The sequence below is a fragment of the Enhydra lutris genome, unplaced genomic scaffold (genome assembly GCF_002288905.1).
Source record: "Enhydra lutris kenyoni isolate GAN:26980312 unplaced genomic scaffold, ASM228890v2 scaffoldscaffold52, whole genome shotgun sequence".
Taxonomy (NCBI): domain Eukaryota; kingdom Metazoa; phylum Chordata; class Mammalia; order Carnivora; family Mustelidae; genus Enhydra; species Enhydra lutris.
The window spans coordinates 10,555-34,256 of NW_019154136.1; the positions used below are offsets into that span (position 1 = coordinate 10,555).

A 23,702-nucleotide genomic window follows, 5' to 3' on the forward strand; every position below is an offset into this window, starting at 1 on the left:
ACTTATGCTCTCTCTCTCAAAAAAAACCCCCAAAACCTCCAATTTCAGGTATAACTTCAATTTTTGTTTTTTAAACCATTTGTTTTACTCTGATTATAAGACTAATAATAAATAATGAAACTGTTGTGTTTTCATACGAAGGAAGCCTACAGAGCAATGAGAACGAACCAACTCTTCCTACACATGAGGAGAATCTCACAACCATAAACGTGAGTAAAAGTCAGACACAAAAGAGAACATACTATATGATTCCATTGATCTAAAGCTCAAAAACAGGCAAAAATAATCAATGGTGGGATAAGTCTTCCCAAACCAATACCTTTAGATATACTGTAGTCACTCTAACAAGTTTCTCATTTTCTATCTTGCAGATGGGACATGATCTATGTAAGCAGTCCCCAGTTAACAGATATCTGACAAAGAACACTGTGGAGCAGTCTCGCACCTCTACTTGAACTCTCAAGGAGTAAGAATATTGAATTCAAATTTCCCAACTCTGATAGTATTTCCTATAATCTCATTGTATTTCTAACAATTTTGTTTGATATTTTATATGTGTAATTTTTCATTACATATGTTTTACTATAGAAAATTTAGAATATACCACAAGGTACAGATAGTAATACCGAACAGATTTTATAGCCGACCCTGTGCCAGGCAAGGTTCTAAGCAATTGTTAACTCATTAGTATTCCTGACAACCTTGTGGGGCAGGCTCTGTTATTTTATCCCCATTTTTCTTAAGAGAAAATTGAGGCTAAGCAAGTTTAAATAATTTATCCAGGTCTCATAGCTAGTAACTGGTGCAGTTTGGCTCCAGAATCAATGGGCTTTACTTACTCATTATTAAAACCACCTGGAATCCCTTCTCTAACATTATCAAAAATAAAACCCGAACTCCTACAATAGCCTACATGGTCCTTACACAGTCAGAAGTCTCCACACCCTCAAGTGAGATCACCTTTTACCACTTGTCCCCTTGTTCTTAGCCTAAAATATTTACTTTCTGGCCTTTTATAGACAAAGTTTGCCACCACCGTTATAGACTCTTAAAATCAGACAATTCTCTACTGGATAATTACACTGCAGCCCAAACTTGGCTGTACTTAGACATAGATGCAGCAGTCATTGAATCCACGACTAGACACGAGATATTTATACCTCTGTGGCACATTTATAAATCACCAATGTTGCACTCTTTGAACCTCTCACTCCTGTCATGACCTCTACCCACAATACCCTGCTGGTTCTCCACCTAGGAGAACCTATTCAACGTCAAAGCTCAACTCAAGTTCCATCTCCACAAAGCAAAAGGTGCTAAGTCATCCCATCCGAAAGTGACACTGCTTTCCCCAAAGTACCAGAACACTCACACAGTAATGCTTTTGAGGTCATCATTACAGAAAAGGAAACATCAAACAGCCTAAAGACCTTAGGCTTGGGGCCAGAATACCTCGGTTTTAGATCCCAGCTCCTCCACTTATCAGTTACGTGACTTCCCTGTGCTTTTTTTTTTTTTCTTTTTTAAATCTGTAAAATGGCGATAATAGTACGGACCTCACACGGAGTTATGAGGATTAAATGAATTAATACACGTCAAGTGCTCACCATCACAGCCGGCATAGCAAAGGCACCCACTGTTCGCAACTGTTATTTCATTATTTGGGTATTCATAACATCCTCCCAACAGAACTATTTGTCATGGAGCACACGGACAATAAATACTCAGGGTCAAAACATGTAATTTTCATTCACATTGCACCTGTATACTGCAGATATAGCAACCATTTCTGGTAAACAAATTTTAAACACCAGGACATAATGCAAAGAACTGGACTTTAAAAATACTTTAATCCATATCCAAATTGCAAAATTTGCTATTTTGCTTCAAGCAGGTATTTAACCTCTCTGTGCCTCAATTTCTAAACTCGTGAAGTTGGAATAATATCTACTTCACAGAGCTGTGTAAGACCAAATGATACAGTTAAGCACTGAGTATCATGTCTGGTTCACAGCAAGCATAGCATCAATTTTAGTTCCTTTCCCTTCTTTTCATAAAAGTTTCTGCAACAATTTCTTAGAGCCCAATCATGACTGGATTATGCAAAACTAATTAAAATAACTCATTAAACTCAAAATCCCGCAAAATGAGTTTACTTAAAATGAAGCTCATTTGTATTTTACCACAGAAAACCTAAACTCTTGATAACATAAGAACAAGAAGCCATCTGATTTTTTAAAAGGCTTTTTAAAAGGCATTTTAAAGGCATTTCAAAGGCTTTTTAAAAGGCATTTTTAAAAAGGCATTTCAAAGGCATTTTTCAAAAAAGTCATTTGAAGATTCAGCTTCCAAGGTTCCAAAGCATTCACTTATCTCATCAACTGACCGAAAATGTTAAGGCTGAAAACAGCGTTTCACCCGAAAACTACTCTACTGTCCGTATCGAACTTAAGCGACCACAAAGTTGCCCGATGGAAGATAATGCCGCCCAAACTGTATCCCAGCACCCAGCCCTGAATGGAGCCCATGCCCTGTTTTTATGGAACGCCATGAAGAAAAGCTGCTCATAAAATCACTGTTTGTAAATATTAATGTAGTTTAAAACTCTAGAGCAGTCCTAATGTGGGGAGAGCCGAGAGGCGGGAATGAAGCGATCACTAACGAAGTTATCAAACAATCATGCCTTTATTTTCTTTTGCCTCGGCGTTTATATATATATTCTATATACAATAAACCAGGAAGACTGCACTGTCATTGATCAAACGAGGTTACCAACAAAGCCTCAAAATCAACGTTTCAATCTCAAAAAAATGTTCCAACGAATCAACTCGCTAGTTCATCAGTTCTTTAAACTCAAAATTCTATATAAAGTCTCAGAGTCTTGGTAGTTCCTCGCTCCGCGCTCCGCCCCGCCCCCCGCCCAACACACCTTCGCTGAGGCAGCGAACCGACGGAAAACGAACTACTTCTCTCAGAAAGTCAGCACAAAGTACTCAGCGGCCAAATCTCAAAAGCACAGAGCCGCTGCTCTCCGGGACAGGAGGTGGGAACCACCCTCAACCACCCCCTCTGCGCGATCCCGAAAATCAAGTTCTTTTCCTTCCCTCAAGGCAAATCCTGTCAGGACCCCACCGCGCCCTCCGCGCGCTCCGCCCCGGAGCTTCCCAACCGTCAAACCAAACCGTACCTCAGCGGTTTTTCGCGCACAACCGAGGGACAAGAAAGTTCAAGGGAGGAAAAAGTGCCACTAAACAGACCTGTTCTGTCATCAGAACCCGCCACACTGCCCGCCGAAGGGCCCGGGGCCCGATTAATGTCAGCCAGCTTTCCGGAGTATCAACGGCCTAAGACCGTTAACTTCGACAGCTTCACGAACCGTCCTCCCACCGGAAGTCGCGCTGGACCATATGAGGCGCTTACCTCGAGGACCCCGGAAGCTCCGGAATACGCGCGCATCCGGGAGCACGCGGCACGCTTCATGCCATTCACACGGCTCTTAACCAATCCGGCAAGCGCCTGCGCAACGGTTGGGCGGGGGCGGGGGGGGAGGAACGTTGCTAGGGAGACAGCCGAGGGGAGGGGCTTTGCTTCCCATTGCGCGGCCGGCAGTGCCCGCCCCCGAGCGTCTGTAGCTGGGCGTGTCAGTTCAGATTTCCGCTCGCAAAAGCTGGTGGGATTGGGACCTGGCATTAGACCAGAGGCGCGAGCCTCCGATGCGGAGAGGTGTTTCTGCGGCTGCGCAGGGGCGCTGGCGCGCACGCGCGGGCTTTCCTTCCAGCGCTGGAGACGCTTCGTAGAGAAGGCTCTGCAGGGTGAGGCTGTCGGGTGCCGGCCTGCCCACTGTCATTGGTTGGTTTTCGAAAATTTTGGTTTTTTAAATGTAATTCTGTCTCTCGCCTTCCCATCACAGACGTCGACATTGGCTCTGTCCTAGGTGTGCTTGTCTTTGCTGGAATTCGAAGGAGACGGGATGGGGCCTTAGTTGTGGAGGCTTGGTACAAACAGGGGAAAGTTATTTTAAAAAGTTGTTACCTCGTGGAGAGGTAACATAGACCCTGGAGCCAGATTTACAGGGGTTCACCCCAGCCCCAACATTTCGTCTTTCCATGGCTTTGGGAGAGTCAGGTAATGGCTCTGAGCTTGCGTTTCCCCGTCTGTAAAATGGGCACAATGTGGGGAGTACATGAGTTTGAGTAAGCAAAGCACTTAGAACACTGTCCAGGACATAAATTTGCTATGTAATAAAGGGCACATGACATTTATTTAGTGGCGTATTGTAATATGAATATCGAGGCTGCCCATCTTCGGAACAAGGCACAGTCTTGAGTAATTATTAGAAGCAAAGCAGGTGAGTATTGTAAACTAAAGCCATAAATTTTCTCCTGGCTCACAGAGGAGCTACAAGGAAAGTATAGTAGCTATTGGAAATTTATTCTTCTCTCAAATACAAAACGGGATTAGCGAGGCACCTGGCTGGCTCAGTCAGTAGAGCGTGTTCGTGATCTCTGTGTCGTGAGTTGGAGCCCCACGTTGGGTGTTGAGATTACTTTTTTAAAAATCTAAAAAAAAACCAAAAACCCAAAACCCAAAATGAGACTAGAGCTCATTATACATTATTTATTATTTTTTCCACCTACTTTTGCTATAGCAGTTACCTTCCTTTATGTCCAGTTCCCTATAAAAACCCTTGCTGTTTGTGAAACCCCAAGAATACAATTACATAATCCAAGAGAAACTGGTTGTTTAATTGCAGTCACGTTTATTTGCAGTTTCTATACACACTTTCTAGGTAATCAAACTTTTCTGGTACATTTTTTTGAGAGGGGTTCACAATGAAACTGTCACCATTTTTACTAAAAATAAATACAAGACTTAAAGTGTTGCACAGCTCTAAAATATACAAAGGCTTGAATTGAATGTAAACGTTGAAAACATCTTACAAAAGAAACCATTTCTGCAACAATTTAAAAAGTTCATATTTACAAATATTACAAAAATACAAAATGGATGCAAGTCCATAAACCATTGTCTTTTTGGCCAGCACGAACTGGTTCTAGTACCAAAATAGTTACACTGTAACCTTCTTTATAGTTTTAAATCTTTGTCATGATCTAATTCTCTAAGTCGGCCATCTCTGCAGCAAATGTACTCACTCACTGACCTTTGGCAAGAGCAAACAGTGTGTTTTGTTTGCTACAACTAGTCCATGTCCTCTACTTAGCCAAAAACAAAAAAAACCCAAAACACACAAAAAAACAAAAAGGAAAAAAATTTTCCCCCACACAACATAGACATGTTGCATAAACATAAAAGAACAAAAAATTAGCATCAGTGCAAACAACAGAAGAAAAGTTTGGATTGATGTTTTTCACAATACCTAATGTGTGTACCCTGCTTCAAAACGGCAGTGATGTTGAAGACAGCCCTCTAATTCTTGGTCTTATATGCTATGTAATAAAGCCATGTAGAATATTCCAGATTAATAAGGAATTCCTTACTTTTTTTTTTTTACTCAGTTTGTTACTCAATACTCTTAACACAGTGAATTTAAAATCCATCATTACTTGGGTTTTTTTTAAATCTATGAAATATAAAATAGAGAAACTCTGCTATAGATTTTTAGAGTAAACAAAATAAGTAAAACTATATTATAAGGGTTAGTTCTGTGATCATTACATATAGAAGGAATCTTATTGCCTCACAATTCAAGTCAGTATGTATTTTAAAAAATATATGGTACCATTACTTAAATTGATGTCAATAATAAAAAGGTGACATATTTATTAAAGCCAATTCATGTGTTTCCTATTCAAGATTTAGAATCACTTTAAAGCCCACATACCTTTCTTTATGCTTAAAAAACCCCTAACTACACAAAAGCCATACTGCAAACGAACTGCTTTTATGAAAATTACAAAAGATCACCTATTGTGACTGGAAATGATGGTTTCTTATCGCATTTGTCTAAAAACTTTCTTTTAAAATTTTTGCCAAGTGTACTTTTCAAAGCATGAGAAAAAGTTATTCATGTTCCCATGTGTCAAACCATGCTGGTTTTCTTGACTAATGGGTTCCAATGAGAAATGATGGTCCATTTTTTTTCAAACCCCCAAACATTTTTCTTTTAATAAAAAGTATAACACTTTGTAAATGTTCAAATGTACCCTTTACCAGGTAGCTTATCTATCCCAGCGCAAGCACCCACACCCACACACGCACACATCCACACACACGTTCTCCCTCCTCTACCCCACCACCCCCAGCTCATATTTTACATACAAGGATGACAAATTAAGAAATACAATTTGATAGTGAAAACAAATAGTAGGAGACAGACATTTTTTTTTCTTTACAAACAAAAACCCAACAGCAATCAGATTCTCTAATTCTCAATCTATAACACCTTAGAAAGTGTTTCTATTGAAAGACAGCATCCTCTTAGACCAGGCTTTCTCCTTCATATGGTATGAATTAAACCAAAGCCACAAACCCCCTTTCACACATCCTACTTTCCCAAATACCACTTGCATAAACTTAAAGCCAGCTGCTTATCAATTTCTTGGTAACTCTGGTCTGTTCTATCATTCTAATCACATTCTATTCTTTTATAGGCCATATCCCTTCTTAGTTCTCTCTACTTTCTACCTTGTCCCATTCAAAACATATTTTAAGTACATAGCTGCTTATATTTCTGACATATTTCATACATTAGTATCAGTTCACGTTAAAATCAGAGGTGTAAGAATCATTTACAGATTTCAACTTGTAACTACTTTTTTTTCAGTTTTAAGACAAGAAAATTCAAGTAATTTCAAGTAATTCAGCTTGTTTCCCTGCCTTCATTGTATCAGAGCACTCACCCTGACATTTCCTTTCCCACCCACCACCCTCCCCTTTTGCCATCAAGCAGATATAGTAAAATCAGACAAAAACTCATTTGTATGTAGCATTGTGAACCAGAGCTGTTCCCCATTCCCAGTTTAACAGTGAATATAAATAATGCCTATACACATACCTATTTCCCAACTATATTGTTCACAGTGTCATTTCTGTTACTTTTTTTAGGTAGCATGAATCTCATCAGCACAGAGAGAAAGCTTCACTGAAAACTCATTGCAGGTACTTACTGATAAATCAATAGCTCTGTGGCATGCTTATGTTTTATTTTTGTTAGTTAAAGAAACTGGAGCTAATTACTAAACTGTTTAAGGAGTTTATAGTCATTAGATGATGACTGTTTATGTCCCCAGTAGCCTAATATAAAACATAACCTAAATTAACTATTGTTTTCCCTATTCATTCTCTTTAAAGCAATCCACTGAAAAATTAAAAATCTAAAAGACACTGTCAAATGTTCTTCAGGGCTTTGTGTTGAGAATGTTGATTTTTCTCATTGATTAAAAAAAAAAAAATCAAAAGCATGCTTTTCATTCTGTCCAAATTACCACATGGCAAATCATAGCCATGTGTTACTATTCACTTGTTTGGTGCTGCAATTTGTCACAAAAATGGCTAGGTCTGAATTCATTATTTTAAATTAATCACATTTCAGTATATGACCTCAAGATTTTCTTTATTTCACCAGTTTAAAATTCATAATTGAGGTTTATCTATCACTCAGAAAATCATATTGGTGGACATTTAAATATGGTATTTTATATGAAAATGGTATTCACAGAATACAGTTATTACACTTTATTTGTTGTGTTCTATAAACAGTTGGTGTGTGGTAGATAATTGGCCACATGTCCACTCGTCATTGATAAATCTATTTACACATTTTTATCAAAAATATGGTATTTACATGTGTGTAGTTCTTTCTTCTGAATTTTGCTTTAGTTCATTTTAATGTAAAAAAATACCAAACCTCCAGAGTAATTTCATCATCTTAAGAATTATGACAGTGAGGGCTTTGTTTTCTGAATAGGCAGCTCTGGGAAAACTTTGTCTGGGTTTCATGAAAAGCAGACATTTTCAAATTCTATATTATCAAAAGGAATGAGATTGGGTAAATCAAACTAAGCTAAAGAAAAATATGAAAGACAGTGCAGCTACTTAAAAATGTGGAAAATAATCAAGAAGGACCATCTTCCATTTCCCCAGCCAATATTTAGGAATTCGTTGGTAAGCGGTGATGGTACCCCATGGTGTGCTGACTTCTCCCCAGTCCTCTCTTCTGTTCCTACATCCTCATACGACTAAGGGTTTTGGCCTTTGGCAGCCAGCCTGGCCCGGGCCACCTATGTTGAGCTCTGGGAGGATCGGTCGTCATGTGGGCTCCCATCAGAATTTTCTGTCTCGCCCTCAGAGATGGCCTGCATGGGCGCATTGTACAGCCTGCAGCGGACGCTGTAGCGGCTGCTGCTGGCTGCAGGGGGTGCTCGGGAGCGGCCAACCCTCGAGGAGGCCGAGGTGGCAAAGTTCTTTGAGGAAAACCCTTCCGCATTAACTCTCGGGGAGCAGGGAGAGAGTGGGGACAGGGCCTCGGCCCCAGGGGCCCCCTGATGAGCCTCATGGGTGCTTTGTGGGGACTCAGCTGTGAGCTCTCCAGGAGGTTTGGGCAGGATGGGACTCTTGAGGATCTCAGTAGCAGACATGCGGTAACTAGAATCCGAGCGACTTCCTTTCTTGAGGAGTAACAGCTTAAACTCTTCGTTGGACGTGTTGGACTTCTTGGCATTTCGGTAGATGAGGCCCGGGGACCTCTGGCTGTTTGGGGTGGTCACGTTGCTGTTGGGCAAAGTACCAGAACCAGCGCTGCTGCTGCTGCTGCTACTGCCGAGGGAAGCCCTCGATTTGCTTCGAGCCGACATATCCCCGGAGTCTTTTCTTCCAAGGACTTTTCTCTTAGACCTTTCAAGAAAAGGAAAAACCTCAGTCCGCACACATTTTTCTGAAACTGGAAGTGTTAAGTCACATTCATGCATTGTCCTTGAAGAGCAGTTTGGTGGGCCCTATCTGATTGGCTAGGTGGCATTAGGAGGTGAGGAGGGAGATACGTTCCTTGCCCTTATAGCACTCACGGCCCGAGGGAAATTCTCCAATAACCAGTGGACTGAAACTAGGTTCTGTAAATGACCATCTCACATAATGACTCATGTGGAGGCTGGCGCTAATAGAGGAGGACTTACTGGGATGTTTTACAAGACTATGAGAAGATATTGCTGTCTGACTTCTGGTTAGAGTGTAGGCAGTGAAGGACTGTAGCTTTCTCGTATTAAATCTGTCTCCACATTACATATTAAATGCTCTGATGTGTGGGCTCGGCTTCCAGTGAGTACCAGAAGAGCAAAGCGGATAGAGGTGTGGATGAGACAGGATTAGCCATAGGTTGATGGTGGACAGGCTTGGGTAACGGATATGTGTGTCTGGGGTGGTATGTTATACTGTTCTGTCAACTTTTTAAATTTCTCTCTATAAAAAAATTTCTTACATGACTTTTTAAATCAGTCAGTCCATTTTTGGCTGTAAAGACAATTTTCTGTAGCTGCTTAGTAACAGCAGTGTTATGACTCAGTAAATCAACTTTCTGTGAGAAGCTAAAGACCTAGACTGCCTCTGGAGCTCTTAAAGCTCTATATACTGTAAACCCTCAAGAAAACAAGGTAAAAAAAAAGTGTCATACACACACACACACACATACACACAAAGGCAAGGTCATTTTTGTCACTGTGCTACACATAAATAAATCCGATACAAATGCAAATCTAAGATTACCAAGCTCTGTAAGTCCACCAAACATAGGGATCCATCATCATATTATTTCTTTTGATAAGTACATAGGTGTAAACTTAGTGAATCTTTGCATGATTCAGTATGTTGATAAATATTGGAAGCATGCTCTTTCACCAACCTAAAAATCCATAGAGTAGAGAAAATTTCAGCTTTGCAGTTGGAGACCAGCCTCATTTTTGTTCACTGAAACCTTTGTGGTTAGATCGCATAGGCCAGTGTCTGGCACTCCAGTACAGTAGGAATTCCAAACTAGCATTTGCTTTTAACATCTACCATAGTCTAGACACTAAAATGTTATTTTAGCATCAAAATTGAATATGTGAGTATAGGTATTTCCACTAACAGTCAGGGAATGGGTAGAGAGGTTTTAACTGACAAGACTGGATACAAAGTGGTAGCACTGAGATTCAATTCCAGATGATTCTGACTTCACTACTTATGTTCTGTCCACTATTCCAGATACTGACATTTGGTCCTTTGGGGTAAGGACTTGACTCTTTAACTTATGTAGCATTTTAGTAACTTGTCCTAAGATAAAGCGGGGGGTGGGAAGTATAATTGGATCTTAGACTACACACAGAGCAAAGAAAAAAGTAAACTGATTCTTCACTCTCTGAGTGGTGAGGTGTGCCTGGTAAGGTATGTACACACAGAAAGGGTTTTTGATTGAGTCTTTAAAAAAAAAAGCTGTTGAAGAGCTGTGCTCCTTCTTTATGGGAAAACCACATCAACAGAAAATGCAAGTTCCCTTTAAAAGTAGAATTCCAGGGCGCCTGGGTGGCTCAGTTGGTTAAGCAGCTGTTTAACCTGGCTCGGGTGATGACCTCAGGGTCCTGGGATCGAGCCCTGTGTTGGGCTCCCCGCTCAGCAGGGGGTCTGCTTCTCCTTCTCTCTCTGCTCCTCCCTCCGCTCCTGCTCTCTCCCTCTCTCCCTCAAATAGATAAATAAATCTAAAAAGAAAAAAAAAAGTAGCATTCCAGGAAAAATGGCAAGCTTCTTGCAAAAAACTTGCTTCAAAAAAGTATATCTTCAGGGGTGCCTGGGTGGTTCAGTTGGTTAACCGTCTGCCTTCAACTCAGGTCATGATCCCAGGGTCTCCCTGCTCAATGGGGAGTCTGCTTCTCCCTCTCCCTTTACCCCTGCCTATATGCGCTCTCTCTCTGTCTCTCTCTCTCTCAAATGAATAAATAAAATCCTTTTTAAAAAGTATAACTTCATAAGGTAGAAAAGGCAGTTTGCAAGTTGTGTCCCTTGGGAATCCCATGTAGGTCCAAGGCCTAGTGGAAGAAGGTAGGCGTGGCTGTGAAAGGAGCAGGCACAGCACGGTTGGCTCGCTCAGTCCAATCTGGGTTCGCGTCCGTGCGAGTTCCTGCTCTGTTTGTCAGTCACAAACTGCAAAGAGGACGTACTCTTGCAGACATGGCCCTTGATGGCAGGGGGCGCGTGAGAGAATGTGAATGGGCAGCCTGGACACAACAGTGTCCTGCAAAAATAGCCCAGAGGACATCCTCTGTTTGTGGGATTTGGAGTACTAATTTTAGAGAGGACCAGTGTTATTAAAGAAGTTTAAGTTTTAGGAAGGTGGGGGGGAGCAGTGATTAGTTCTGAGCCATGAAACAGGCAGGTTCCTACACTGTCTTGTCTCAAACTCGGGCTCTGACTGTTCAGTGGCGCGGCTTGTGTCTCTGCTAGGGGAGGATTGCGGCTGTGAGCATTTTTTTTTCCCCTTTGGTTCAAGAAATTATTTCAGTCAGAGGTTACAACAGACTCTGAGCTTTCCCTCTAAGTTACTTAACCACAAATTGTTTTCAAACGACAACTTGTTCCAGGATGTCTTTCCTGTGGGAAACCCCGGTCCCTTCCGCAGTTCTTACGGAAGGCCCTCAGGTGAGGTCGAGCTACATAGAAAGGCTCACGTTCCCTAACGGAAATATAAGTCTATCAGTTTGATTTGGAAAACGAGGTTTTTGGGTTTTTTGGTTTTGTTTTGTTTTTTTCTTTTTTGCTGAAGGCACCCCAAGTACCCAAGGCTTTCCCGCATTTGCATTGGATGAGACGCACTAAAAGCAGCGAAACGTTTGGTATTAATTGCCTCACCTGTGAATGACTGCAAACAAATCCTCAGTTGTACGAGGTTTGTTTGGAGACACGAACACACCTTCTGCTTCGGCCTGAGAGTCTTCACTAAGCGGTGAAATCATAGAGTCATCACTCGGTGACGATTCTTAAATGGAGAACAAAAGCATCTTTAACAAGACGTTAGCAGGCACGCCGCTGTCTTGCGCTGGCTTGCGGCAGCAACGATCAACAGATACCTTACTGCTGTTTTTAAGAAGAGAGATTATCAGGGCGCCTGGGTGGCTCAGTGGGTTAAAGCCTCTGCCTTCGGCTCAGGTTATGATCCCAGGGTCCTGGGATCGAGCCCTGCATCTGGGCTCTCTGCTCAGCGGGGAGCCTGCTTCCCCTTCTCTCTCTCTCCCTACTTGTGATCTCTCTCTCTGTCAAATAAATAAATAAATAAAATCTTTTAAAAAAAGAAGAAGAGAGATTATCTGTCGCAGCTCAGTCAGTCCCTCAAAAACAAAAACTGTTATCTCACTCGTTTTAATAAGTGAAAAAAAGGGGGGAGGAGGGAAACCAATACCCAGGGCTGCACTGTGTTACGGGGAACATAAGAAAAAAACATAGTGAAGTGCCGTGAGACACCTCTCCACTTGTGACAAAGCCATCAACAACTGACCTTTCAGTGAAACCTCATCCACACTTCCTTGGGTCTCCTCTGCTCCGCTGTTGTCAGAGGCACTTTTGGTGGAAACACCTGAAGCGGTATTTTCCTGCTCGGAACATTTTTCAGGGCATGAATTTGCAGATGATAGCTCCGCTTCACAGCTGGTGTTCCCAGGCACTTTGTCATGGTGGCGGCTCACCCCAGGTTGAGGCTTGAGTGGATTGCTTATGTCTGTGGGTCTGGTTGGCGAGTCTGACTGAGCCGGGAGCGCATCGAGAGACTCGGGGTACGCAGCTTCCTCCCAATCTGCAGAGGATGGCTTCTGCACCTGTGCCAGGGCCCCGTCTGGACCCGCTCCATATTGTAGTACTTTGCCATCCAGCTCATTTGGGCGGGCACCAGACACCCTCTGAAATCCCTCTGTGGGAAAGTCAAAATTCTTACTCGCTGTATTTTCCGGAACAGGCTCACTCTCCATATGTTTTTGGTCTTTTGTGACACTCGAATCTAGAAGATTGCTACCAGCTGAGGTCGCCGTTTCTGGGTCACAATGGTTCTTTACATCAAAAGCACGTTTTTTCTCTAACTGTAGTTTATCTGGTCCCATCTCAACTGCAGAGGAGTCTAAGAAGGACAGTATGGTGTCTTCAGCGGAGTACTGACGTGATACTGATTTCTTAGCCGCATGTGGCTTAATCTTACCTGGAGACAGGGCAGCCATTGCGAGAGTGCTATCCTCTAAGTAGGGGAGATCTGTATTGTTGCCCTCTTTCTGCTTCACTTCTTCAGACTTGCTGATGGACCTCAGGTTAACAGATTTCAGGACTGTTGGTGTAATCGCAAGGGATGGTGGAGGGTTGGACCGCAGTGTTTCTCCTACTGGGTTCTGCTTACTATGAGCAAAAACATGCAGTGGGTGTCGGTGGTGGAATGGTTTATTCAAGACACTATGAAGAGCACTTAGGTCAAGATGGGTAGGAGGTATAATTGGAAGTTCAAGGTCTTTACTCAGTGACAGAGCTCCATCTTTTAAAGAGGGTTGCTGTAGTGAGGATTTCCTTTCTGGGACTTTCGGTTTTCTTTTGCTACCTCCAGGAGACAGCGGGCCAGAAAAGAAAGCTGTAGGGAAAGAGGAAGTTGGTGTTTCAGACTGGCTTGAGTAGCCACTTGATGGAGATGCCAAGCCGGCCAGCTTTTCTGGTGAGGCCAATTTAAACTCATTGTCAACAGAAGGAAGGGATGGGGTGGTCGCTCTTGATTCTGACTGGGATGTTTGGGATTCAGAGCTCTCTGGAGATTTGATGCATTCAATAACTGTGGTACCCGTAGCAGTGCTGGAATTAGATAAAGATCTGTAAGGATCATTTGTTTTCAAGTCATTCAGAAGCCAGAGATCCGCATAGTGAGCTGATTCAGCACCTTCATCTTTGAATGGCGGAGTATCTGGAGTGTCTAACTGAGGCTCCTTAATCCCATGCTCACTCTGGTTCATCCAAGAAGATTCTTGCTTGGTGGGAAGGTTGGCATTTTCCATTCGAGAAGGTGTGTTGGAGAAATCAAGAGGCAGCTTCATTTCCCTGGAACTGTGAGGCAGGAGCTGGCCGCCGCTTATCTTTGGTTCTTTCTTCTCAGAAATGTCTGCATTTCCATCAGACTTCCTCAGTGATGAACTACGTTTAGGTGGGGTGGGCTTTGCCTTTGGTTTCCTGAAAGAGATGCTTGGTCTCCCCTGCCTCCTGTGGTCTAAGTAGTCCTGCCAGGCACAGTCGGGAAGAGTAGGAGGAACCCCAATGCCCTGGCCATTCTCTGGGCCCAGAGCTGCATAGTGACAGACATAACTCTTACTGCCTTTGAGACCACAGTCAAAGTGCATGGAAGTGTAGTATCCTTCTGTGTCCACTGAGAAGTGAGAGCTAGTGTCTGCTTTGTCTGATGGAGACTTTTCCAGAAAGCTGTCATAAGTGGCCATGCTTGTGAAGCTTGCACAGCCCAGGCTGTCTGCCTTGGGGCGCTCAGGACTAAAATCCTGGCGGCAGGAGGCATCGTGATGGTGGTGTAGGTAATTCCACTCACTGTCGCTGGTGTTGCTGTTGTTGGGGTCATCCAGCAGATCTGCCACAGTGGAGGTAAAGGAGTTTGCCCGGTGGCCTCTCACTTTATCCAGGTGGTCATTGTACTGCTCTGTCACGAAGACGTTGGCATCCTCATTAGCATGAGGGGCTGTGTTGAGTGACAACTCCGAGTCACAGTGTGAAGAGCCAGTTAGGGGAGGAGAAGCCGCAGGAGGGATTGTCTCTGAGGTCTGTGAGGGGCATGTGGAGCTGCTCCCACTCCAGTTGCCACTGGATGACTGATGGTCATCTTTCTGGTCCATGTGGCTGCTGAGGAGGACGCCAGCTGTGGAGATGCAGTGGATGGGGCTCCCAAAGGTGTCTGAGTTGGAGGAGATGTCACAGCTGCCAGAGTCGGCAGCCACTCGGGACAGGCGTGACCTCCCTCTCTCATTTAACTTGTGCTGAGGGCTGTGAAGATGTTGAGAACAAGCCAAGCCCAGAGCAGGCTGGTGTTCCTGTGCACTTGGGCTGCTGGGGGCCTCACTGCAATCATTTGATGATCTTTCTCGGTCGCCCATGAAGGGCTCCCCCTCTTCATATGCTGAGGGTTTAGCACCAACTTTGGGCTCAGCATCCCCACCTCTGTTGCCCTCCCGGGGAAGGCTCCGAGATCTTGTACGGCTGCTCACCGCAGTCGTAAACATGGTGTCGCCTTTGTCTGCCAGTGCAGAGATGTTGCCAGCAGAATGAGAAAGGGAAGCTGCGATGCTTTGACCCCTTTGAGCTCTGATTCTCCTTCTGGATGGAGCAGCAATCAGAATATCTTCAGTTTGGCACTCGGAGTCCCTGGTTCCAGACCTCCTATTGACAGTGTTGGAAGGGTCTGGATTTGTGTGCACGATCACATTCCTTTCCCTGGCCACAGGGGATTCGTCAGAATCTAGGGCACATGGAAAGCATAGTGAGATATTTCATACATCAGCAGACTAACAGACATTCTGAGAGATATCCACAAACCTGGTGGTAGCATGATGGATCTTTGAGGGAAAAAAAATCAGTGTATAAAATTAGGAGAAAGTTAAAATGCTTTAGGGAATCTGTCCCTTTGCTGCTCTGTCTCTGTCTCTACACACATACACACATATCCACAGGTGCAGGTGCGTGTGTGAGTTTGTATGTATATAGTAAGAGAAGATGTTTTTAGATCTTTTGTGAATTTTCTCTCTTCACTATCAAATTACTTTGCCCCAATAAGTGACTACTATTTTTTTAAATTAAAGTGCATTTTGTCTTCTTGGTCACTATTCTTTTTTATTTTGTAATATATCCTCAGCAAAATGAAACTTAAAATTCATTATAAGTAATGAAAGAGATGCTATAGTAATAGTAATAAGAATAAGAATAAGAAAACAGGAAGAGATTCCTAAACACATGGAACAGAAAAAAATGGGAAAAAAGTCATATAAAGGGTAACATGTTATCAATATTTAATATTTAATTGAATATGCTTAAAATTTACCTTTTTAAAATAATTAATGCCATAAAAGTATATCTGTCTTCAAGTAAAGGTATAATTTTCTAAAAATAATCTTTCATTGAATCTTGTTACTTTTTATTCCATTTTAAAAAAACTTTAAAAAATTACTTACTTCCATCTTAATAAAACTTTTAAAAAAATTTCCAAAATATTACATTTCAGCCATAAACCTGAACATGTATACCTAAATCCCTAAAGTTAAATCTTCACAGTCAAGAACAGAGATTCAAAAAGTAATACCACCCGGCCTGCTGAACACAGAACAAGTACATGCCATTTCAAAACCTTTACAAGTTACAACACTGTCTTTAAGGAAGCTGATGAAAAGGCCAGCTTCCATTTCATCTTCTAATTGACACCCAACAGAATGTTAACCATTAACAGTTTATACTACACCTATTTCTTGTTGGACTCTTCTGGGGATACCCGAGATGGTTTTCCTCCTCCTCAGTTTTCGTCTCCGCTGTAGTACGGATTGTGAATGAACAAGAGAGCAGCGTATACTAGCCTCTCTGTCAAAACCAACTCCTGCAACCCACAAATAGGTCTCATTAGCCTTTAGAAATGGCAAACAAATTTTCATTTGCTTGGAACACAGTGATATTTATTGATTGGAAGTAAAGGAAGAGTTTGGATTAAGCCTGTGAATAAATATAAGGGAGCCCTTATTCAGCTCCTATTTAAATTACTCTGCAGTACATTAAGCTTTACTTCTAAATGCAGCTCTGCACGACAGCTTGCAGTGCCAAGAGTAACAAGCAAAGAAGGAAAATCAAAAGAAAGAGGAGAGAAAAATAACATCAAAGAATTACTCTCGCACAGAAACAGCTCCTGAAGGACTTACAGCCTTTAGTTACTACTATCTACCGGTCTATTTCTGGGCTCTCTGAAGCTGTCTTTGCATAGTAGATCCAGAGCCAAGATGTTAACCTGAATTAATTCAGCGGACATATCCTGACCCGTTTCTTCATTAAAAACATCTTTGTGAGGTTTTTTTCTCTCTCCATTACACCCCAACCCTACCCACAACACAACACAACACACACACACACACACACACACACACACACTCTCTCTCTCTCTCTCTCTCTCTCTCTCTCTCTCTCTCCCGCGAGGAGAAAATAGCCTAGAGATTTGTTTTTAAATGATCATGTAACTCTTTCTACTTTCTTCTACTGACTCAGTCGGACACTTCTTGGTATGGCACCAGTGTCTTATCAATATATAATAAAAATACAAGGCAGTCCTCAGTTCTCTACTTAAGTGGATCTACCTTCACTATCAGCTATAAATGAAGCTGGAATTCCCAGTCTTTACAATGCGTGTCTGTTTGCTTTTATAAATATAGGGGCCAAACCATGAGGCTCGCTTGTTTCTCTCTCCATAATCACCGTATCGGTACACTACATGTAGTCTTATCAAAACTAGAAAGGTGAGAAAGGAGGTGAGGAACTCACACTCCTGTCTGTCACAGGCATGTGCCATGGATTTTTCAGAGTGAGCTTTGCCTCAAAATCAGGATGCCCAAAGTGCATTGGAATCTGGTTGTCTTATCTATCCTGATTGTTATACACAGAATAGGTTGGCGTGTTAAACCTTGGCTTAGCTATAAAACGAAGCAATTTGAGTTCTGCTTAGCATCAGAGTGACAACAGTTTCTAGAACTCACTTTAAAAAAAATCTGTGAGATATCACATGATGAATAATTATAATATTATTGGAGAATTCATACTAATGGAATTTTCCTTTCTTAGCTCCAACCAAAAATTAAGATCTTCCATTCTACTCATAATAATTACAGAACACATGGCACACAGACACACTTTATGTTATATGGACAAAATTAGCTTTCTCATTAAAGCTCTTGAAATCAACATATAATCTGGGCTTTAGTCTGAGAGTTCCTGAAATAAAGCAGAAGGAAAGATCTTCCCTTTTCCTGAATCACAAGACCCATAATCAAAGAACTAAATTTGAAAACAAAATTTACTTACAGTGCTGTGAAGAAAGCAGGTGCTGCTTATAATCAAATGTTCCCAGAAGGGAAAGTTAGTTTAAGAGGATGCCGAAATGATACATTTTGACATATACCAGCCCCAGCCCATTTAGATTATGGAGATCAGATAAAGTATGCATCCTTAGAATAATTTCTTCTGCAAGTTGAGTAGGTCATCAAGAAAATTTCTCCTAGCTCATAACCAGCTGATCAACCAGAACTCCTGTTTTTCAGGAAGGAAATAATATCTCTATACCAGATATCTGGTCACCATTTGCTCCCCACTGTATGTGAGAGAAATCTGAGTGGGATTAATAGTAGCCATGTCCAAAATGCATCTCGAGTGACATGCCGTCTTTAGTCACATGGTACCAGGATAAAAGTAATAACATGGCCATTGTGACATCTTCAATATACAAATAAATTAAAACATAACTATCAGAGCTGTTTAAAGAAAGCTCAATGGATAGATTATTTTCTATCTTTGAAAGTGAGAATATTTCATAACATTATTTCACTTGCAGCTAAGATTAGTAGATTGTTTCCTGGCATCTACGGTCACTACAGATAAACTTTTCAAGAAAAGTCTGGACAGGCTTGCGTTCGACCTAGGCTAACATTTAAACCCTCAGTACACAAGAAGAGGAAGGCAGAGAGGAATGTAAGCCAGGCTGGCTAGATTAGAATAGAATTCAGCTTTCATCTTTGAATCTGCATATTTTTAGGTCAGAAATTGCCAAAATCAGTGCGGAAATCTAAACGATCTTTGAAACAAGCCTACCTTCATCCAAAGAAGCCTGAAAACAGATTTTATAGTTGGTCTACAGGATCATTACTTGCAGTTTGAGAGACCTGGGGTTTGCTGTTTTCTTTTTTGCTGTGCCATGCATCATTATCATATGACTAATCACTGCCGCTTTCTCCATTATTTCAGTCGGCTATGACCAAAGAGCTATTTGGTGACTTTTTTCAAAAAGAAACTGTCCATCATTTACATAACAAGCGGCCTAGCAGAACATATGCAAATGGATGTTCAAAACCTGACAAAAGCATATTGAACATCTTCTGGGTTGTATTTTGATGAAAAAGGTATTGCTTGTTTACAAAGCGGTATTCTTAACTGGCCCGCCCAGCAGCACAGGTTTTGAACATATTTAAAACACAGAATATTGTGACCCGACTGCCCCTAAGAAAAGAACAGAACGGTACCAGTGACATTGATGGGAATAATGCAAGAAGAAATCACTTGGGCGTCTTGTTTCATCTTTTCCTCTGGTGTTGGGAGAGGCAGTGCTTTGCTCCAGTTGGTCTGCTTGTCCAGTGTCGAGGGGATATTGTGTACTGGGTTTTTTGGCCTCTGCCCTAACATGACATCTGTATCTTCATCCTCCGGGGGATGGGACTGCAAATGAAGTACATTCAAACTTAGCCAGCATGGTTTATATGTAAGCAACATATCAAGGAATTTCAGTTTAGTTAAGAACAGTGAGGTCACAAATAAGCTTTTAGGTCAAAGGAAGGATTCCTAGAAATAGTTAGTAAGCACCACTAATTGAAAGTTACAATTTCAACAGTCAAGCGACACAGAAGAAAAAATGGACTTAAGGAGCATGCTTTTCAGGTTAAATGGAATTAAGAGGAGAGACAGGGTAGCCATAGGTCCCCCCGCTTGAAACTGAAGGAAAATCTTAGTTTCTAACCCAGTGACAGGTAGATTCTGGATATCTATCTCCCTGTATATTCCTAATGAAAGGCTTGAGAGCCCTAGATGACTGGAATCAAAGGGAGCAGATGATTTAGATGCCTATGAAAGGTTCGGAAAATGTGCCAGAAAACCTAGAGTCAGGAAACATTCCAGAACATATCACCCGAAGGACAAGCCTATCTACTCTGAGAGGCTGGATGAAATCACAAGGAGTTAATTTTACTGTAGGACTATGGCATTTGTGAATAACATTTCAAAAATGCAGTTTCATCAACACTGTGTGCACATGGAAAAGCAGCCCCTCTCCCCCACTTACTATAGTGGAAAATACAAAAGCAGTTGATGGTGGAAAAGATCCAAGAGGTTTTCTTTTTCAAATTCGGAAGAGTAAAGGATCTTAGTTTCTTTCGGCTTTTGCAGTGGGAAGCTTTTCTTCTAGCTGTGGAGTTAGAGGCCTTGACTTCAGTATGACATTTGAAAATTCTCCATCCAAGCCCTTGGTAGATATTAGTATTGTCCACCTTTTATTTCAGGGCTGGGCTCCTAACCCAGATTATTAAAAAGGCTCCACTTCGATTTTGATTTCGGGGTTGGGCTTCTAAACCAGATTATTAAAAGACTCAGTTTTCACCACTGACCCTAGTTTTCTTTCTTTCCATAATTTGGAGGAAGGTGAGTGTCTGTATAAAATAAATATTTCCCCCTCTTATTCCAGTTAAGTTTTAATAATATTCTGTCCTAAAATCATGAAAAAAAAATTTCTCATCCTCACATTTGGAAGCATCATGTCCTGCTGACTCAGGATTCACATATTGTCAAACTGCTCTCAGGTCCTCGTAAAGAGAAGATTCTAGAGCCATTTGTTTAAGTTAACCCCCCAGCATTTGCTTACCTTGTCAGAGGTATCTGCAAAGCCCCCCAACACACCCAACAGGATATGACTCCCCCCACCCCGCCCTGAGAAAAATGTGTTCGGCATGAACATTTTAGTAAAACATAGCAACCTTCTTTTCTCTTCAGCTTTTGTGCAGATTCCCAGCGAAGCGAATAGCTCAAATAAAGTTGGAGCACAAAAGACTTTGTTTCCTAGGTAACTTCCAAAAAGAAAAAAAAAAAAAAAGTTTGGTGCATTCGAAAAGAGAGACAGAAAAAGAGGGAGAAAGAGCAAGAGCTGGAGAGAAACCCCCACCATCAGAGGCCACATTTTGTAGGCGATTCCTTCCTTGAATAACAATGGACTGGGGAACAAAGACAGAATAGTGACCTGACTATAGGCTCTGACCAGCAGCCAAAAGAGTGTTTTATTTAATGGCGACAGGGACTACTGGCTGCCAGAGAATCCTTTTGTCCTGTTCTCTTTTTTGATTTGAGAAGCTGAATCTTTACAGTTCTAATAAATACAGGGCAAGTTGGAATTTCTCTCCTTCGAAGTCTAAGGTCCAGGAGTGGCATTAGGTGATGCCCATCTTGAACAGAGCCTTAATTGTAATTTAGAGGGGGAAGGTAAGTGAGAAAGAAAGCCAATGACAGGGCTGTCGAAATTACATTTTATTTAATTCAAGTTAGGAAAATATCACTCTTGAAGTGGATTTAAAAGAATACCTGTTAGTTAGAAAGAACAGTTTGCCATAGTTAAAAGAGAGAAGAAAATGTCTAGAGAGAATGGGATAGGGCTGTGATGTAATGTTCTCAGAACCAGTACCTTTCTACTCCATGGGGTCATGTGGCAACACTCAGTGGGGGAGGGCGAACGGGTGCTGTTAAACTATGAACATGAAATGCAAAAAAAGCAAAAATTAAAAACATGCACACAACACACAGTATACCCTGGTTAAGTCAAATCTAAGATAGTAATGAATGAGTATACCAGGATGCCTCCCTCCCTTCCTTCCCTCCATATATGTCCTTATTTCAAGGACAGATTAAGAGCACAGACTTTGGAGCTAGACTGTCTGACTTGAAATCCTGGTTCTACCATTTATTCACTGTGTGACCAGGGACAATTAATGACTCAGCCTTTCTAAGGTCGGTTTCCTCATCTGTAAGATAGGGAAATAATAGCATCTATCTGCCCTCCAGGGCTGTTTTGAGGATTAAATGAGCAGTAAGTCGACAGAATTGACTGTGAAGAATGGTGGCACTTAATAAGGTTTGTACGTCTGTCAGCAGCTATCCCTGCTACTGCTACGGTCATTATTACCCTTACCATGTAGCTGTGCCATATCTGTGACATCGACTTTGCAAATGGTAACTTTCTTTTAGAGCCCAGTCCCATTTGTTAATTTGGGAAAGACAGAATTCTTTTCTTTCCTCAGAGTGAGTTTATTTTCCGGTGAACTACTTGGAAGAAAATTCCCTGTGTGCACTTTCTTCATCCAGGCTGCTTAAAATCTGCCTCTTCCCCATATTCACAGACTGTATTTGAAGACAGGGCCAGGTTTAAGGGCATGTGACAGGGTCCCACACTCAGAAGGACACCATGCTTTTTTGAGTAAAGGGCCCTGCGTCTTCATTTTGAACTGGGCCCCACGAATCATGTAGCCAGTCGTGTTTGGAGAATAATCAGGTAATTAGAATCCCCTTTTCAGGATCTACTGAGTAGGATATTGAAACTCTCTTAAACTCTAAACCATGTCAGCTTTAGATTCAGTTAGGCCTCTATTACAGCACTTTCCCTATAGCATTGCTTTAACGTAACCTGAGTTCTTCCTGGATGTGTCTTTTTCTTCTATTAGGTTATAAATTCTTAGGGGTTAGAAGCCACATCTGATTTTCTTTTCAGTCTTCCGTGATGCCAGCAAAGTGGCTCCTCCTTGTAGGAACTCAAAAAATTATTGGTACACTTGAATGATATGAGCCTTGTGTATTTTAATAGTGATGAGAAACTCCAAAAGAGTAAGGTTTGTGGTCAAGATATCAGGAGGAAGCAGACACCATAGAATCCAAGGGCACTGATCATTTTAGTGCAAGTAGGTGAAAAAAATAGAGGAAACCACAAGCCACGTTTGGTTCCATCAGAGGCTCAGTATTCCAGTTCTGATTTTTCTTAAGCCTATGGCAGACCTCTGTTTTGGAGGTGGAGCACTCAAGGTCTGGTTCTCTTCTGAGTTTCTAAATTTTAAGTGACAGGGTTGCTCATTAATTTTTAAGCAAAGCAAATGCCATCTCCTCAGGCCCAGTTAACTTTGATCTAGATGTTATTTAAGACAAATGATTTCGTAGGGTCTGTGGCTCCCTCACTGAAAATGATCATTTTGACAGATGTGCTGTATGTGGCCTGAGTTCAGACATTACCCCGCTTCTCTCCTAAGCCTCCATCACAGATAGTGATGTGTAGGTCTCAAGTAAGACCCTGGGGTATGCCAAGTAGAGAGCAAAATCATGGAAGCAGGAGAAAGGGAGCCTGAAAACAAAGCCTGTATGGCGAAGGAACCCATTTCCAAGAAACCAAAGGCTCTGGTGTCTCATGAAAGAATTTAAAGAATTACACAGCAGAAAACTGCAGGGAATAAAACATATTAATGATATTAATATATTAATTTTGGTAGTTTGTCTTTAACCTTCTAAGTCAACTCTCCTACTGAGTGTTTTTTCCAGGAGTGAGGGATGAGGAGTGGTTTTTAGTTTTCATCAGTTTGAGAACCTGCCCCGCCCCGCCATGCCATTAAATAAGTAACGAGGTAACATTTGGAAATGACTAAGGACTCCAAGTCCAGAGAGAGACTGTTCTGTTTTGGTCAACCATCGTTAGGTCAGGGTCTCTGTAGGTTACACTCCACTGAAGATTCCTTCTCAACTGATCCGCCTCTCCGCTGTTTTGATAGGAGCTCCAGCCTCCAGCTCGTTAGGCCTGAAACTAAGTGCTCTGGAGCTTGTGTGTGGAAGGAATTTGTTCTTTGGTTTTACCACCACGACAAAAGCACTCGAGCTCCTCTAGATGATCTGTT

The 23,702-nt window shown here is 41.8% G+C and overlaps 1 protein-coding gene across 3 annotated transcripts in view; it reads right to left on the minus strand.

Moving 5' to 3' along the window:
• Positions 1–8,238: 8,238 nt before the first annotated feature.
• Positions 8,239–23,702, minus strand: part of LOC111157134 (NHS actin remodeling regulator) — a 331,564-nt gene continuing 316,100 nt past the window's right edge. For 2 of the 3 annotated variants that reach the window (XM_022518379.1, XM_022518381.1), the window contains exons 4-9: positions 21,458–21,520; positions 19,260–19,452; positions 16,451–16,582; positions 12,476–15,457; positions 11,833–11,959; positions 8,239–8,853 (exon numbers count right to left, since the gene is read on the minus strand). In XM_022518379.1, coding sequence (XP_022374087.1) covers positions 8,241–8,853; positions 11,833–11,959; positions 12,476–15,457; positions 16,451–16,582; positions 19,260–19,452; positions 21,458–21,520 — 4,110 coding nt within the window. In that variant the 3' untranslated portion in view covers positions 8,239–8,240. The remainder of the gene's footprint in view (positions 8,854–11,832; positions 11,960–12,475; positions 15,458–16,450; positions 16,583–19,259; positions 19,453–21,457; positions 21,521–23,702) is intronic. The other variant, XM_022518380.1, reaches the window with a different exon arrangement.